We start from the raw sequence: 17162 nt of genomic DNA on the forward strand, positions 1-17162 counted from the left end.
AGCCTTTGGAAGCCAAATGTTTATTATCCTAGAGATCATAACCCTTTCATGGTGATGCAGAGTGGCTCAGGAAGTGATGCATAAGCACATCAGAGGGTGAATATGGGGGGTGGCAGCATTTCCTCTTTTTAAATTTGTTTCTTTAAATTGCATTTAAGGCAGTCTGTTTGGATGGAACCGGCTGGAACCAGGGCAGGGGGTGGGGAAGCTTGTGGCCTGATCCTCCTGGCTTTCTTCCTTTACACCTGGAAACCGATAGAAGTGACCAAAGGTGAAGGATGGAACAAGGGTGGGTGAAGAGAGAAGAGGGACGATTTCTAGGTTCATTGATTCCCTTTATCTCTCCTCCCTTCCTGAGCCTCTCTCCCATTGTACACACACAATTCAGCTGCCGCAACCTCCAGGGGGAGGTTAAGAAAATGCAATTAGCTGATGTTTGCAAAGCACTTGTAGCTCTTAGATGAGATGGTAATGTGATAAAGGCTGTACTGTTCTCTCTGGGAATAGAAAAAGGCATAGGCACCCCAGGGATGGAGAGGGAGCCAGTTGCCCACATCTGCAACACAGATAGACATGAGGAGGGACCACAGTAAGGGATACTTGGTGCGACAGTTTGCACTTTGAAACAGAGGTGTGGAGGCCTGGAGGCTGTGGCCCTCCACACCTCTCTTTCTGGCCCTCAGAACTCTCCCTAGGCCATGCCTCCTCTCTAGGTCAACCCCTTCACCAGCCCTGCTTCACACCATCCTTGAGTGTTTTTGTCTGGCTACAGCATGTCATTGAACTGTGATAATGCCCCTCACTTGCCTGGATGGAATTTGTGTGTGTGCACAGTAACTTGTAGGGACGCGGGTGGCGCTGTGGGTTAAACCACAGAGCCTAGGACTTGCCGATCAGAAGGTTGGCGGTTCGAATCCCCGCAATGGGGTGAGCTCCCGTTGCTGGGTCCCTGCTCCTGCCAACCTAGCAGTTCGAAACCATGTCAAAGTGCAAGTAGATAAATAGGTACCACTCTCGTGGGAAGGTAAACGGCATTTCCATGCACTGCTCTGGTTCACCAGAAGTGACTTAGTCATGCTGGCCACATGACCCGGAAGCTGTACGCTGGCTCCCTTCGCCAATAAAACGAGATGAGCGCCGCAACCCCAGAGTCAGTCACGGCTGGACCTAATGGTCAGGGGTCCCTTTACCTTTACAGTAACTTGTGGCTTTTGTGTGGTTGGAAATGTAGAGTCATATCTAGCCACTTTTGCTTCTGGCCACACCCACAGCTAGGATGCAGACCCCAAGAGGGAATTTGGCCCCTTGGGCTGAAAAGGTCCCCCCCCCATACCTTTGCTTGACATTTTATACAAAAGCCACCGTCCTCTCTCCTCGAGACTCCTATAATTGCCTGGTAAAGTTGGTTGCATCCCATTAGAGTTTATTAAAATATCATTGGTTTGTCCAGCATTTGTTTGACTCTGGGATTAGGCAACCACCATAAGCTATCAAGATTCATTTTTCCAAGCCAGGGAACTCAAAAAACCTTGAGGAACCTCACATCCGTCCTAAGCTTGGAGCATAATTTCATCCATTGTAACAGTGACTCTCATCAGGTCCTTCATTGCAAGGTTGCTTGCGTAATGTACAGAAGAGTCTGGCATAAACCAGGGCTGGTGAACCTGTGGTCCACCAGATGTTGTAACATCTGGACAGCCATGGCACCTACCCTTAAGAATAAACATGAAAGAGGAAACCCACTTAGGCTGGCTAGTTTGCATGCTCTGCCACATTCCCAACAGCTGTCAGGAGGAGAGATGTTAAGCAGGACCCTGGGCTGATAAGAATAATTTTAGCTCTGGTGGTCAGGGCAGCAATTGCTGATTGAAGAAGAACTCTGATGAAAGGAGGGTGGGAAAAATATGGGAATGTGAAAACTTCCAGGAATGTCCTTCCCTCCTCCTATTAATAAGACGAGGGATGGGCAAATCATCCTGGAAGGAAATGACAAAGAGGGATGTTTTAAACAGCAATTGAGGACCTATGGCTCTCTGGATGTAGTTGGACTACAACTCCCATCATCCCTCTTCCCCTCTCAGAGCTAGCCAATGGAAGTTGGAGTCAAGCAGCATTACTTGGAGTCAAGCAGCAATACTGGGGAAAGAATGAAAACACAACATTACTTTTCAAAGGGGTGGCCAATTTTGGTCGGCAGCAAAATAAGGGAGACTTTAAATAAGGCACCCTAATCATGAAGGTAGCAGCCCTAACCCCAGTTACCTGGGAGGAAGCACCATTGTATTCAACAGGACTTACTTCTGAGTAGGCATGGTTAGGCTTGAACTGTGACAGCTGTATTATGGCACAAGGTTCAATATCATCAGATGCATGAATAATAATCCTATATTAGAAGACATAATCATGTTTTGGGGTGGGAATAGCAAAGAGTGAAGCCAGAGGATAATGAAATACATGAAGACTGGGATAATTATGTAAAAGGAAAAATGTTGCAGTGAACCTTAACAAGGAAAGCCAACAGCAAAAGGTTGCATCCAACTCTGTTTCACTAAGAGTAAACCCACTGAAATGACTGAACCTAGTCATGTCCATAAATTATTCTGCAGAGGACTAATGTTTGGATTCCACCCAGAGAGACTTTTGGCACATTACTTATTCACTGACTTATTTATTATGGCACAAACGTTTGTGGAGTCAAGCCCACGTTGTCAAATACTAGGCAGTGTGGATGATAATGCAAACATCCTGGCACTGGCCAGCTGATTATCTAACGTAAGAGATAAACTCGCAATCTCAAATCAAGCCACATGTGATTAATTTAATTTCCTGATCGTTTGGAACTTAGCAGCTTCACACAGTGCAATTTTCTTTGGAAGATCCACTGTTAAAGTCTGCAGCAGACTGCCCAGTGAGGCTGAAAAACATTCTGAGCATTGCCAAATCTGACATGTGCCCATTTATTCTGCTTGTCCAGCGAAGAACGGCAAAGGGCATTGCTGGCAGATGATGGCATGAGGGACGGACAGACACATTAAGTTCTGGCGACAGGACTAAGTTCATCTCATTTCTACCAGCCTTTAATAGCCATGTGCAACACCAGATCCACACAATACATTTGCAGCATTATGATATTACTTTAAACAGTCATAGCTCCCCCGCCCCAAAGAATCCTAAGAACTTAAAGCTGCTGAGAGTTGCAATGAGACCTCTCTTCCCCTCCCAGAGCTACAGTTTTCCAGAGTGGTTTATCCAGAGAACCCGGGGAATTGTAGCTAAGTGAGGGAACAGATGTCTCTCAAGAACTGTTTAAAGAGGTGTAATAGTGCAAATGGGATGCAGGTGGCGCTGTGGCCTAAACCACAGAGCCTAGGGCTTGCCAATCAGAAGGTCGGTGGTTCGAATCCCCGCGATGGGGTGAGCTCCTGTTGTTCGGTCCCAGCTCCTGCCAACCTAGCAGTTCGAAAGCACGTCAAAGTTCAAGTAGATAAATAGGTACCACTCCGGCGAGAAGGTAAACAGCGTTTCCGTGCGCTGCTCTGGTTTGCCAGAAGCGGCTTAGTCATGCTGGCCACATGACCCGGAAGCTGTCTGCGGACAAATGCTTGCTCCCTTGGCCAATAGAGTGAGATGAGCGCACAATCCCAGAGTCCTCCGTGACTGGATCTAACTGGATCTAACCTTTACCTTTACCTTTAATAGTGCAAATGGGGCTTATGCTATTATTATTTTTAGAGTGTACAAAGTAGTTTCAGGACTGCATCTTTTCCTCTGCTCCTTTATTCCACTAAAAGAGATTTCTGTTCTTTCAGATTTTTTTAAAAAATGGTCCATTAGTCACTCACAGCCCTGAGCAACTAATGGACAGGGCTGCTTGCTACTGCACAATTTGATGGCAATTTAACTTGTCCCTCTGGGAGCAATGGATGGTGTCCCATCACTCTTGAGAACTATATGGGTGGTGGTCGTGGGGACTTGTGTATGACAGTAGAAGAGAAAGCGGTTCCCAGAGAAGGACTGCTGGAAGACGCAGAGCACGAGTACCATGCTCAATTAAACTTGGGTCACAGGTTCTTTGCATCTAAAGCGATCGCAATTCCTGAAGGTTTCTTGTTAAGCAGACTATTTGTTTCTCTAGCAGCTCATTAATGAAACCAGAGCTAAACATCGACTTCTCTGGAAAATGCTTGTGTACCTCTTTTGGATTCAATGTCAGGTTGAGCGATTCAGCACTGCATCTCTGAACGTGATTTCCCACCCCCTCCAAACCAAGTGTCCAAAACGGATTGTGTAAATATAATCTAGTTCCCAGGAAAGACAAACAACCACATCCTAATAAAGTTTGTGTGTTTTGATGGAGCTGGATCCATATTATTCTGCTCTATATTGTTTTGAATATCCTTCATTAATTTCTACTGTCTCTAAGGTAGGGAAAGACTCCTTTAGATAGAGATGGACTGATGTGGCAATTTCAGCTCCCTCAAGTTGTTATTTTCCTAGTCTTAAAGTCACTTCTACACCTTTCCACATCAGCTTGGGAATTTGTTTTCTTAAAGTCCTCATGAGAACAAAATTGGGTGAAGGAAGCATAAAACTGGATGAAACCAGAAGTCATATTTGAAAGAGAAACCACAGAGATTTATTCATCTGCATGTGAAGACACATAGCTAATTTGCAGTTTCACAATTTACATTCTGGTGAGTTGAACTCTTCCACCCTTGCCTTCCATCCATGCCTTCCACCCATGCTGCAATTGGACAGTCTGGATTTTTTTTAAAAAAATTCTCCACCTATATATTCACCAGTTCCTATATGTTTAAATGAAAACATTGTAAACACAGCTGCAAATCTTCTCCAGCAGGTACACGGAGAAGTGCCTTGGCAACATGACCGGCACTAGCCAATAGGTGCTGTCCACAGCTGGATTTTGCTACAAATATGCAGAGTGATAAATCTCTCATCCACACCTGACTTCAGCCCTGGAAATGAATAGGAATGCTTATCTGGAATGCCGAGGAGGTCCTTCCAAACTGGCCTGATTCTTCTATAAAAACCTATATCTGCCTCTGCCCTTATAAGTACCCCTTGATGTCAGATCCTAGGACCTGATGTTGCAGTTCTGTAGCCTGACCTACCGGAGATCTTCTCGAATGCTTTTTGCAACAATCTATGCACCCTGTGGAAGAGAAACAAAGACAATATATGGTCAAGGGAGCAAGTACCCATATGTGCTTTAGAACTGAGCCAAAAGCACCAAGAAAAAAATGCTTTCTGCAAACTATGTGGGCATTGCTGAAAGCCATCTCCCCTCCTTGCCAATTTCCCTCCATGCATGTGCTGTAAAAGGTTTGCTAGTGAATTATGACCCCCTCACTTCTCAGTTGCCTTCACTTGCCCTAGTGACGTCCTCAAGTCTAGCTATGTATCTGTGACCTCATTCCAGAGGTACCAGGTTGCCCCCAAGGCTGAGGAGGCTTGTCGTGCATTGAACGTGCATGACGTTATGTGTGTTGCATGTATGTGACATCATGCACGTAACATATGTCATGATGTCGTATCCTCCGGAGGAGAAGCTGGGTACTGAAGCTGCAATGCTCAATGTGTGTCACATGTAACAGCATATGTGTGAGCTGCATGCTGGGTCCCCTCAATATTGACACCCCAGCCCCTTAGAGGTGTTGCACCTGCCTCATTCTGTTTATTGTGTGTGATCCCTGATGGAGCAGGACTGCCCACCAGAACTATTCAGGAAGGTAGAAGGAATCACAGCTGGAGAAAATTGTGTCAATGCCGTATACTCAGGGAAATAAAGAAGAAAACCCGACAAGGACAGCAGTCATGCTGTCAAAGGAAAACCAAATCACCAGATAGACTTAAGCTGAGTGCATGCTGGGAGATCTGAGGCAAGAAAGGAGAGGGTTGTCACGTACCTAGTGCAAGAAGGGCAATGGTGATGCCAAAGATTACCACAATCTTCAGCAGGTTCAGAACTTCAATCACCAAGGGAGGGGAAGAGAACCGGCTCTGTGGTTCTGGAAGGAGGAGAGTATGATTGGTTAGAGTAGAAACTATTTGTGGGTTCTGGATGTAGGATTTGCCTCTGAATAATGGAAAGCAACAAAGGTCCATATAGTTAAAGCTATGGTTTTCCCAGTAGTGATATATGGAAGTGAGAGCTGGACCATAAAGAAGGCTGATAGCCGAAGAATTGATGCTTTTGAATTACGGTGCTGGAGGAGACTCTTGAGAGTCCCATGGACTGCGAGAAGATCAAACGCATCCATTCTTAAGGAAATCAGCCCTGAGTGCTCACTGGAAGGACAGATCCTGAAGCTGAGACTCCAATACTTTGGCCACCTCATGAGAAGAGAAGACTCCCTGGAAAAGACTCTGATGTTGGGAAAGATTGAGGGCACAAGGAGAAGGGGACGACAGAGGACGAGATGGTTGGACAGTGTTCTCGAAGCTACCAGCATGAGTTTGACCAAACTGCGGGACGCAGTGGAAGACAGGAGTGCCTGGGGTGCTCTGGTCCATGGGGTCACGAAGAGTCGGACACGACTAAACGACTAAACAACAACAAACAATGGAAAGCAATTTGGAGTTGCAACTTTAAATGCCTCTTTCCCCAAGGGAAGGCAAATTAATGATAAAGTGATGCATCACAGGGACAAGCAGTTACCAAATAATGGTACAATGAAAATCCCTGTAATAGTCCATTACAGAGTTAGGGAACTTCTCAAGGGCCACATTGCCTCATAGGCAACCTTCTCAGGGCCACATGCTAGTGGTGGGCGGAGCCAGGGGCAAACATTAGTGGAGTAAAAGGTAGGACACTTTCTTTTATACCATGTTTACACACATACCACCACATACCACCCAGGTCAGCAAACAGCATTATGCCAGTTCAAGCCTGGCAAAATCATTTCAGGTGATTCCAAAGCAGGACTAGTGAAAAGGAGTGTGCCCTGAGTTCCAGATAGGGCTGAAGGGCTGAATTTGGCCCTTGAGTTTGAGGTTGCCAACTCATCCTTGACAATAAAGTCGAGGATTCTGATTCTTGGCACTTTTATGCTAGTGTTAACTTCTGGACAAGTGAGTTTGCCAGATGAGCTGGCACATGTGTCATTATTCCTTCTGTTTCCGCCACCACGTGTATTTTTTCTTTTAAACATTTTATTTATTAATTTGATTTTTTAAAAGTGCTGTGGTAATTGATTTTAAGGCTATTGAACCGAATACAGTTTGCTAATAAAAACAGTTTTCAGAACTGGAACTGTTAAAAAAAAACATTGCTTGTGGAGAACATGAGTTAGAGCTTTTGCAAGCCAATTTGAATTGGGTGTAACCAGGGCTTCTTTTTTTCAGCCAGAGCTCACAGGAGCTCAGCTGCGGCCCCTCTCAGGTGGGCGCCATTGCCATTCTAAGAGAATGAGGGAGAAGTTCATGGTGAGCCCTGAAGCCTCTTTTTCTAGAAAATTAGCACTGGGTGTAACTCAGGGCCAGATTTAGGTTTGATGAGGCCCGAAGCTACTGAAGGTAATGGGGCCCTTTATATGTCCAGCTGTCCTTTGTCAACAACAAATGGTCGCTGTCTTTTTGTGTTGAATAGATGCTATATGGTAATTTATGGACCTAATAGGTATCTAAGGGACGCGGGTGGCGCTGTGGGTTAAAGCCTCAGTGCCTAGGGCTTGCCAATCGAAAGGTCAGCGGTTCGAATCCCCACGGCGGGGTGCGCTCCCGCTGTTCGGTCCCAGCGCCTGCCAACCTAGCAGTTCGAAAGCACCCCTGGGTGCAAGTAGATAAATAGGGACCGCTTACTAGCGGGAAGGTAAACAGCATTTCCATGTGCGGCTCTGGCTCGCCAGAGCAGCGATGTCACGCTGGCCACGTGACCCGGAAGTGTCTTCGGACAGCGCTGGCCCTTGGCCTCTTTGAGTGAGATGGGCGCACAACCCTAGAGTCTGTCAAGACTGGCCTGTACGGGCAGGGGTACCTTTACCTTTACCTTTAATAGGTATCTAAAGACATTGGCACATAACAGTCCATGCAGAATGTAGGCACCCTATACATAGAAATGAGCAAACCAGTGATATTTTAGGGAGCAGGCTAGCAGGCAGGGGCCAATTACTCACATCATAGGAGCCTACACAACACAAAACACGGTTGCTGTATGTAGGTTTTATTTTATTTGTTTTTTATTTTATATTTTGGAAATGTACATGCATGTTTTTCCCCTTTAAATTTTTTGGGGCCCCCAAGAGAGTGGGGCCCTAAGCTATAGCTTGTTTATAGCTTGTTTAGCTTATACATAAATCTGGCACTGGTGTAACTGCTTGAGAAGAACCACAGTCCCTAATACCGTATCCTATTCTCCAACGCGAGTGAGATCCGAACCTTCCGTACATCCTCAAACGACCACAAGGAGGCAGAAGTGCTCTGAGCAATTCTGGCTGCTCCTTACCCACTCACCATAAGAGTACTGAACGCTTATCGGCTCGGACACCGATGGGTGCTCCACGCTGCAAGTGTAGCTCGCCCTCTGGTGAGGATCAGGCAAACCTAAGAAGCTAGAAGCCTGGGAGAAGCCGGTGGGATCTGTACAATCCTGCTGGGAGGAATTCAGCTGGAGTCCAGAATGATACCACGTGAGCCGCACCGGAGCAGGGTAGAAGCCTCCCGTTCTGCAAACGAGGGTCCATTTGGATTCAGGCTCAGTCTGGAGTTGCAGGAAAACGACCGGCTGGGTGGGGCGAGCTGCGGGAGGCAAAGAGAGAAGGAAAGCAGTTGCCAGCGGCACAAGAACACTCTCAGCTCCCGCAGTTTCTAGCAACAAGTATTCAGAGGCAGCGTGGAGAGTGGATGGCTTTTCCTCTCCGCCCCCAGGAACGATGAGCTGTAAAAAGAGGATTTTTGGAATGGAGAGTGGACCACAGCAAAGGGCATTCCGTGGCATCAAGGCTGGAAGAGAGAACTTTAAGAGGACAAGGATTGTTTCATCACAGCCCTTGTTTATAATGTGGTTGCCAGATTGATGAAGGAGGTGCCTGGCCAGGAAGACAGCACACCACTGTTAAAACAGCTTCACTGGCTGCCCATCTACCATTGAGCCAGGCTGAAGTTATTAATTTGCAGAGCCCTGCCTGCACAAATTAGGTCCAGGGTACCTCAGGGATCTCCTGAACCTTTATAGCCCAGCTCGGTCCCTGAGATCATCAGCAGGAGCATCGCTGGTTGATCTCCATGTTGGCGATGCTCACTTGATAATAACAAGAAATAGACCCAGTCCTGTGTACAGTGTGATACTTTGCTGACAGGGATTCAGCAGGCGCCTTCTGTGCCAAATTTTAAACGTCTGCTGAAAACTTGTCTATTCTTCCAGGCCTATGCAGGCAACTAAGAATACATCCTTCTACAAGGGTTGATTGAGGTGTGGTTTTAACTTTTTTTGGGACGCGGGTGGCGCTGTGGGTAAAACCTCAGCGCCTAGGGCTTGCCAATCGCATGGTCGGCGGTTCGAATCCCCGCAGCGGGGTGAGCTCCCGTCGTTCGGTCCCAGCTCCTGCCCACCTAGCAGTTCGAAAGTATTCTTAAATGCAAGCAGATAAATAGGTGCTGCTTTATAGCGGGAAGGTAAACGGCGTTTCCATGTGCTGCGCTAGTGCCGGCTTGCCACTGGCCATGTGACCCGGAAGTGTCTCCGGACAGCGCTGGCCCCCGGCCTCTTAAGTGAGATTGGTGCACAACCCTAGAGTCGGACACAACTGGCCCATATGGGCAGGGGTACCTTTACCTTACCTTTTTAAACTTTTTAATATGTTTTGACTGTGTGTTTTTATGCAGCTTTGTTCTAAACAAAAATAACAGTATAATTTTATTATTATTATTATTATTATTATTATTTAATTAATTAATACCCCACCCATCTGGCTGGGTTTCCTCAGCCACTCCGGGTGGCTCCCAACAGAATACTAAAAATACAATAAAACATCAAACATTAAAAACTTCCCTAAACAGGGCTGCCTTCGGATGTCTTCTAAAAGTCAGATAGTTGTTTATTTCATTGAGACATAAATAGCCATATATGTGTATATAATTAAGATAGGAATTGTTTCAAGAGCATCTGGAGGATTCCCCCCCCCCCCCCCCGGGGAGAGAGGCAAATTAAAACAGCGAACAGAGTGGAGAGGGCTGGTTTCTCACAAAAAAGTGAGAAGAATTGTGTCTGCACATTTGACCTCATATCTCAGGTTCTGCAAATGCTAAAAACCTTCTCTCTCTCTCTCTCTCTCTCTCATGCTCCCCCCCCCCATGAAATATGGAAAATTGTGGATGATGTTTCAACAGGAAGAGGGGACTGCTTACGTACCCCTATGGAGGGACATGCATTCTTTATGAGTGTTATTTAGCTTGGCAAGCACAATCGTGTGCTGTGAGACCCTCAAGCAGGGGATGTTGCTGTAGTCCAACTCCCACCAGTCCCCAGCCAACATGCGCAACAGCCAGGGGTTATGGAAGTTGTAGTTCAACAACATCCAGAGGTTGCAGCATTGGCTATTCCTGTCATCCGGACACCCTGACCAAAGAACCTTGGTTGAAGTATAGACATGCAGAGGGACACAGAGATTCTTGCATTGCAGGGGGGTTCGTCCCTTACTATTCTATGATTCTATGAGCATTTTCTGAAGGAGAGAGGCTCAATGCCCAACAGACCTACCTACCTATCGCTGGCCTATCTTACCATAAACATGGAGCTTGACCCCATTGCCACACATTTCCTCTTCACCCAACACCATCACTTGGCAAGTGTAGCTCCCAGCATCCTCCAAGGAGACGTTGGTGATGACCAGCAGTCCCTCTCCTGGGCTGAGGAAGGTGTCTGGATAAGACAGGCTGAAGCGGGGTCCTGGGACCACCACAGATTCTGCTGTCCTTGGGCCTTTCAACCAGGACATGCCCCCCTTGGCTGAAGTGGGCTTCCCAGTCTGGATGGAGAAGGCACATTTCAGGGTGACGTTGTCTCCCACGATGGCAGTGACCTCTGCTGGAAACTGGACCACCGAGTAATGGACGCCGAAGGCTGAAAGGAGCCAATGGAAAGGGTAAAAGAGTACTGGGAAATGATCTGCAATGAATTGAAAAAAATGTTTAAAAGTACTTCCCCGCTACCAAACCCCCCTTCCTGAGTCCTTTCTGTCGGGGATAATTCAGACTGAAATTCCCAGGTGTCAAAAAAGGTTATTTATGTTTGCTACTACTGCGGCTCGTGTTTTGTTAGACCAAAATTGGAAAACGAGCGAGGTCCCAACGAAAGAAGAATGGCAACTTAAGTTGACAGAATATGCACAACTCACAGACTTAACATATAGAATAAGAGAACAAGAAGAACATACGTTTAGAGAAGATTGAAAAACGTTTATTGAATATATGGGAAATAACTGTGTACAGCTGAAAACGCTGGCAGCATTAAGATAAATTCAACAGTGTAAACAAGTTTTGATGGATGCAATAATGGAATACTGAATGGTATGGTTTTTGTAAAATATGCGGGGATTTATTATATGTAAAATGAACCATGGAAAGAGAAGAAGGGAAGTCATTGATATTTTAGGTATATCTTAAGGATGTAAAATGAGTCTTTTAAATTGTAAAAGAGAAAATTTAATAAAAATTATATATATAAAAAGAAAGAAAGGAGCCAATGAAAACTACAGTAAATGATAACATATATACAGACATGTCTGCAGAGCTGGAGAACCATATTCATAGGAAACAAGAACATTCTTGCTAAAAGGTTGCAAGTGGGGAAGCCTGTGGAACTCATCTTGCAAATGCAAAATCCGGATTGAAATTCATTTGCTAGTATGGGATTCCTAAGCTACAGTCGTCAACAGAAGAATAAAAATGTATTTTTGAGGAATCTCAAGTTTTGTTCATTTTGCAATAAATCTGCTAGACATTTCTTCCTTCTCAGAGGCAAGCGACTCAATTCAAAAGACTTGGCCTCCTTCCATACCCAATACTTAAGTTTATAGCATCTCTGTTTAGGGATATCCCACATCAAAGCAGGCATAGGACTTTCCCATCATCCCTCAGACTCACCTGTGGGAAGGCTTGAGGTGCAGAGCAGGAAGGAAATTCCCAGCAGGAGATAAACCTGTTTCAGCGTCATTGTTTTGTGGCTGCTCAGCTTTGCAGTTCAGAAAAGACAGAGGTTCTCCCCTCAGAGAAGCAAAGAGAGACTGAAGAATCACATGATACAAAGCACAACAGTTCCTTTTCAGGTCAAGGCTGTGGAGCAAAATAAGCTTCTCCTTCTTGGACCATCTGTGTTGTTCTCTTAAGGTTGAGAACCCCTGTGGGATTCTTATAAAAACGGCTTGCTTAGAATCAGGGCTGGCCCACGAGAAGCTCATCCTGTAACTTGTTCTATACAAACCAACTTCAGAAACCATCCTTGAAAGTAGGGGTGGAAGGATCTATGAATTTCAATTCTCTCAGTTTCTCATTTTCCTCCCAATTAAAATTCAGTTCTCTACAGTTTGCAGCAATTTTTAAACTATATATTTAATCAATGTGAAATTTCAACTCCTCCTAAGGTCATACCCCCCCCCCCAGTTCTCCAGTTAGCAGCAATTTGCCAATAAAGAATTATTTGTGGAAATCCATTAGCATTTTAGCAAGGCTTTCTCCCAATAAACACATTTTATGTGAAAATTTGACCAACGTACACATTTTCTGCAAGCCATTTCCCCTAATATAATGCATTTGTGGAGGCTATTTTCACTATTTACGTTTTCATTTAAAATGTTCAGATTTAAGACACTAAAACCTGGTGGGCAAGAGCGACTCATCTTGCTTTGCCACCTGAGGTGAAACAGGAAAGTGTCGCCATTGTCAAAGCTTCGCTTATCGGAGTTGTACTATGGCTTCCAGGTTCCAGTGAAAGCTCATGAGATTTCACAGTGCTCTCATGATATCTCACAAGAACCCAGAAGCTGCCACCACCACTTCTCCTTGTTTCCCCAGTGGCAAAGGAAGCATCCATGGTGGCCACTCATTAGATTCTGCTGCCCGAGGCAGCTACCTCTGTCCACCTCATGGATGTGCCGGCCCTGCTCTATAATCACATTCTATGATTTCTAAAAGCTATGAGATGAAGCCCTATTTGTGGCTAGGGACAGGGTGGGATCCTCTTTTAGTTCCATTTAGTTCTGCATATCAGGTATTTTTTCTACTATACCACAATGGGTGGGCTTCTTTTCTACAGACCCTTCCATACAGAAATTTGCCCTTCAGTGCATAACTCTTTCCTTTATAGTCCCTCCATCATTCTCCACATCTTATCCTGGATCCAAAGTCCTCAGAATTCTCAGCACAGAATGTTATCTTGGGTGGTGTTGGAAGTCCAAACAGACCATATCTCTATGTCCTCTGGAGCCTCCTCCCTTGAAAAATTCTAACTGGGTGGGGATGCTAAATATCTGGCCAAAAATGAGCCATGCCTAAAATAAGACAATAGGCCACTGCTGCTCCTTATCGATTCTTACGTATCTGCTGGTTATCGGGAACTTGAAAACAAATTTATATTTTCTCTCATACACATCAGTTGCCCCACAGAGCACACCGTTTTCAGAGCAGGACTGGCTTCAGGTTTGCAAGAAAATAAGAAGAACAGGATCAGGATCAGGCCAATGGCCCATGTAGTCCAGCATCCTCTTCTCACCGTGGCCAACCAGAAGCTCCAAAGCAGAAGATCAGCACAAGAGCTCTCAACCCCTTCTGCAGTTTCCAGAAACATTACTGCCTTCAACCATGCAGACAGAGCATAGCCATTGTGGCTAGTTGCAATTGGTAGCCATCTCCTCCAGGAATTTGCCCATCCCTATTTTAAAGCCACCCAGGTTGGTGGCCTATCACTGCCTCCTGATGAGGGTGGGTTTTATAGGAGCTGCATGGAGAACTTCTTTGATTTATGTGTCTTGGAATGTCTAACATTTAACTTCATTGGGTATCCATGGGTTCTAGCGTTAGTCAAGAGGGTGAAAGGGCCCATGCCTCAGCAAGGGGCCTGCTGCTGCCCCCGGGTACCCTGTGGCGTTGTTTCTGCCCCTCTGGCTATAGCCATCAGCTTGCTCCCTCCAACCCAGCCAACAGTAGGGGTGGGTGATTAGAAAGAACAGCAGCTGCCATTGCTGGCTCCCTACCTGGGGAAGGCTGTTGCTCAGTGGTGGGGCATCTGCTTTGCATACAGAAGGCCCCCAGTTGAATCTCCAGCCTCTCCAGGTAGGCTTCCTGTCTGATGCCCCGGAGAGTCATTGCCAGCACATATAAACAATACAGATCTGGATGAACCACGGGTCAGAATCCATACAAGGCAGATTCCTATGTCACAACAGCTCCATTGGCTATCGGTCTATCACTGGGCATCATTCCAAGGGTTGATTATGGTCTATAATGTCCTAGAAGGTTTGGGTCCCAGCTATCTGAAGGACTGTATTTTTCTATATGAGCCTGCTCAGGCTTTGAGATCTCCTAGGGGAGGCCTTTTTCCCTGCTCCACCACCTCCATAGGCATGATTGGTGAGGACACTAGAGAGGACCTTCTTGGAACTCTCTTTCATGGGAGGCTAGGCTGGCCCCTTCTCTGCTTACCTTTCATCAGCAGGCAAAGATATGCAGGACAGTTCTATCCCAAGGGAACCTACTGAGAAACGCATTGCAGAGGATAAGGCAAAAATGGGTGGTCCAGAAACTCGTCTCCTGGGACCTCCTGCTGATGAATATTTTCTGCTTTTTAATTATTATTTTACAGATGGCATCTCCTGCTTCTTCCATGGATTTTTTGCTTTGGTCATGTTCCAGAGAGAGAGGGACAAAAGTCACGTTGAACTGGATCAAATCATTTCCCAGCCAGTTGCCATAGAGGAAGCACCCTGATGATCCACAGCAACAATATTTGCTTAATTGTCTCTCCTGATCACTTGCCATTTCTTTCTTGCTTACAGCTATCCTTCCAAATTCGGAGGGATTAGAATCACAATTGCCCAACTGAGCAAATGAGCCTATTCTTAAAAACAGGTTTAACTTGGTTCCCTCCAGGGATGTTTGTCTTGAGCTACAATGATTGTATTTTGATGGATTAACCAGTTAACTAAATGAAGTTAGGCCTGCGTGGAAGCAGGGACCCATATACCTCCCGGCCTTTGGCATTTCATAGAATTGTTCTTTCAAATTGATTTTTTTAGAAGCAATAGCTGAAATAACCCATTTTCTTTTCCTGGAAGACAATTACACAACTATGGTTTGATCAGTCACCCTCTTGCTGTCAACAGACCGCTGGGTTTCCATTCTGCAGAACCAGAGAAAGACGTGTCTCCTGCTTGAGACAATCGTGCCTCCCTCTCTCCCATCCACCACAAGATCAGCTGCTTGCTGCTGACAAACATGACATGGATGCTCCATGCCTTGCTCTGAAGAAGGATTCTGTCATCAAACAAGGCATTGTGAGTGAGGTTGCTTAGAGGGCACCTGCAAGTGTCCTGCTTAAATATTGCTTAAAGCAGGCACCCCCAACCTTCAGCCCTCCAGATGTTTTGGACTACAATTCCCATCATCCCTGACCACAGGTCCTGCTAGCTAGGGATCATGGGAGTTGTAGTCCAAAACATCTGGAGGGCTGCAGGTGTTAAAGTATTAAATTATTAAATGAGCAATACGCCCAGCTTAATATAGGAAGGATTTCAGTCTGACAGTTCAGGGAAGCTAATCAAGCAAGGATGGAGACATCTTTCCTTTCCTTTGATGGAGCAGCTTTTGCTCTTCGTGCTAGTAACTTAGATAGCAATGCTTCTTTGCAAGGTTGCTCGCATTTCCAATTAAAAGGCACATGTTGCCTTCTAGAGGACTGAAGATCTTTGGTTAAAGCTCAATGTTGTACCTATGTAGTCAGAAGAAAGCACCACTGAGTTCAATGGAGCTTCCTCCCAGGAAAATATGCAAGGGATTGCAGTTATGCCGATTCTAAACAACTAGTTATTATACTATATGCTGTGTTTTGTGTGTGCATGCACACATGCACACACAATTCTTATATCTCTTTCTGTTTGCCTATATATAATGGGTCAATACAAGTACCTGCATTTTGGGGTGTGGTTATAGGGGCTTTCAGGATGAGCTCCTGCAATTCAGAATTGCAACATCTCTGGAAAGTTGCAGGTTGCACATCATGCGCATGGCTGATTGTCGCCAGCATTCAGTCTTCAGTAGAATGCCCTATTAACCCATTTTGCTCTATGACATGCTATCTAGGACACACTGGGTGTGTGAGAGTGTGTGTGTGTTTCCATTGGCTAGGGCCGTGACACAGATGCAACAGCCTCAGCATCTATTGATTGTCATGCAGCTCTGTTTGCTGTGTGGCTGCCAGTCCGCTGGCGCAACCCAGAACTTTCTCTGGTTAGCGAAGCAAGCCGCTTCGCTAGACCCAGGCCCCAGCCTAAGCCACAACCACTCTGATGGCCTAGATGTGGTCTGAGATATAATCGCCAGAGAGATCACCGTCTCAAGCTCTCAAGCTCTACAGAAATATGCAGTATAGGGACAACTAGGGAAGCCAGGTGCAAAGGACAGCAGGACCCCAACGTCCTGTGTTGGTGGGAGGTGGATTTCAACACACATAGCTTCTCACACAGGTGAAATTAGGGCTAGGGGAGAAATTTGATTCAATTTGGATTTAAAGGTGAGTATGAGAACCAAAACACGGCAATCCTTTGAACTGCAGACTTCTCCAAATTTTGCAGTGCAGTTTTCCAGCAAAGTGATGTGGACAATAAAAGTGTATATTATGGTAATGTGTGTGTACAAATGCATATATTGGTCGAGATAACATGCAAAAAATGCAGTATTTTAGGGAAATTGCTTTGCAAAGTTGTGCATAATGGGAGAAGTGCTCAGTAAGGGCTTATCCATGCTTCCTCTTTTCCCTCTGCCTTCCCCCAGGGAAAACTGCTCTTTAGTGCTCAGTCGGAGCAAATGGCAATTCAGCTTTTTACCCAGATGGCCGTTTCCTCCAATTTAGAGCTAAGGAGCAGATTTCCCCTGGGAAAGGAGTGAGGCAAGGGGGAGAACTGCTTGGATTTGTGTCTAGAAAGTGTGGATCA

General features: G+C 45.7%; 1 protein-coding gene across 1 annotated transcript; it reads right to left on the reverse strand.

Moving 5' to 3' along the window:
- Positions 1-4637: 4637 nt before the first annotated feature.
- LOC310684097 (tapasin-related protein-like) lies at positions 4638-12340 on the reverse strand. Its single transcript, XM_083454559.1, has 5 exons — positions 12103-12340; positions 10742-11080; positions 8473-8757; positions 5928-6029; positions 4638-5173 (listed from the first exon to the last, which is right to left on the reverse strand). Exons 1-5 carry the CDS (start codon positions 12170-12172, stop codon positions 5070-5072), a joined length of 900 nt encoding a protein of 299 aa, XP_083310685.1. The 5' UTR covers positions 12173-12340; the 3' UTR covers positions 4638-5069.
- Positions 12341-17162: the final 4822 nt, after the last annotated feature.

The sequence above is a fragment of the Podarcis tiliguerta genome, assembly GCF_965153285.1.
Source record: "Podarcis tiliguerta genome assembly, chromosome: 8".
Taxonomy (NCBI): Eukaryota; Metazoa; Chordata; class Lepidosauria; order Squamata; family Lacertidae; genus Podarcis; species Podarcis tiliguerta.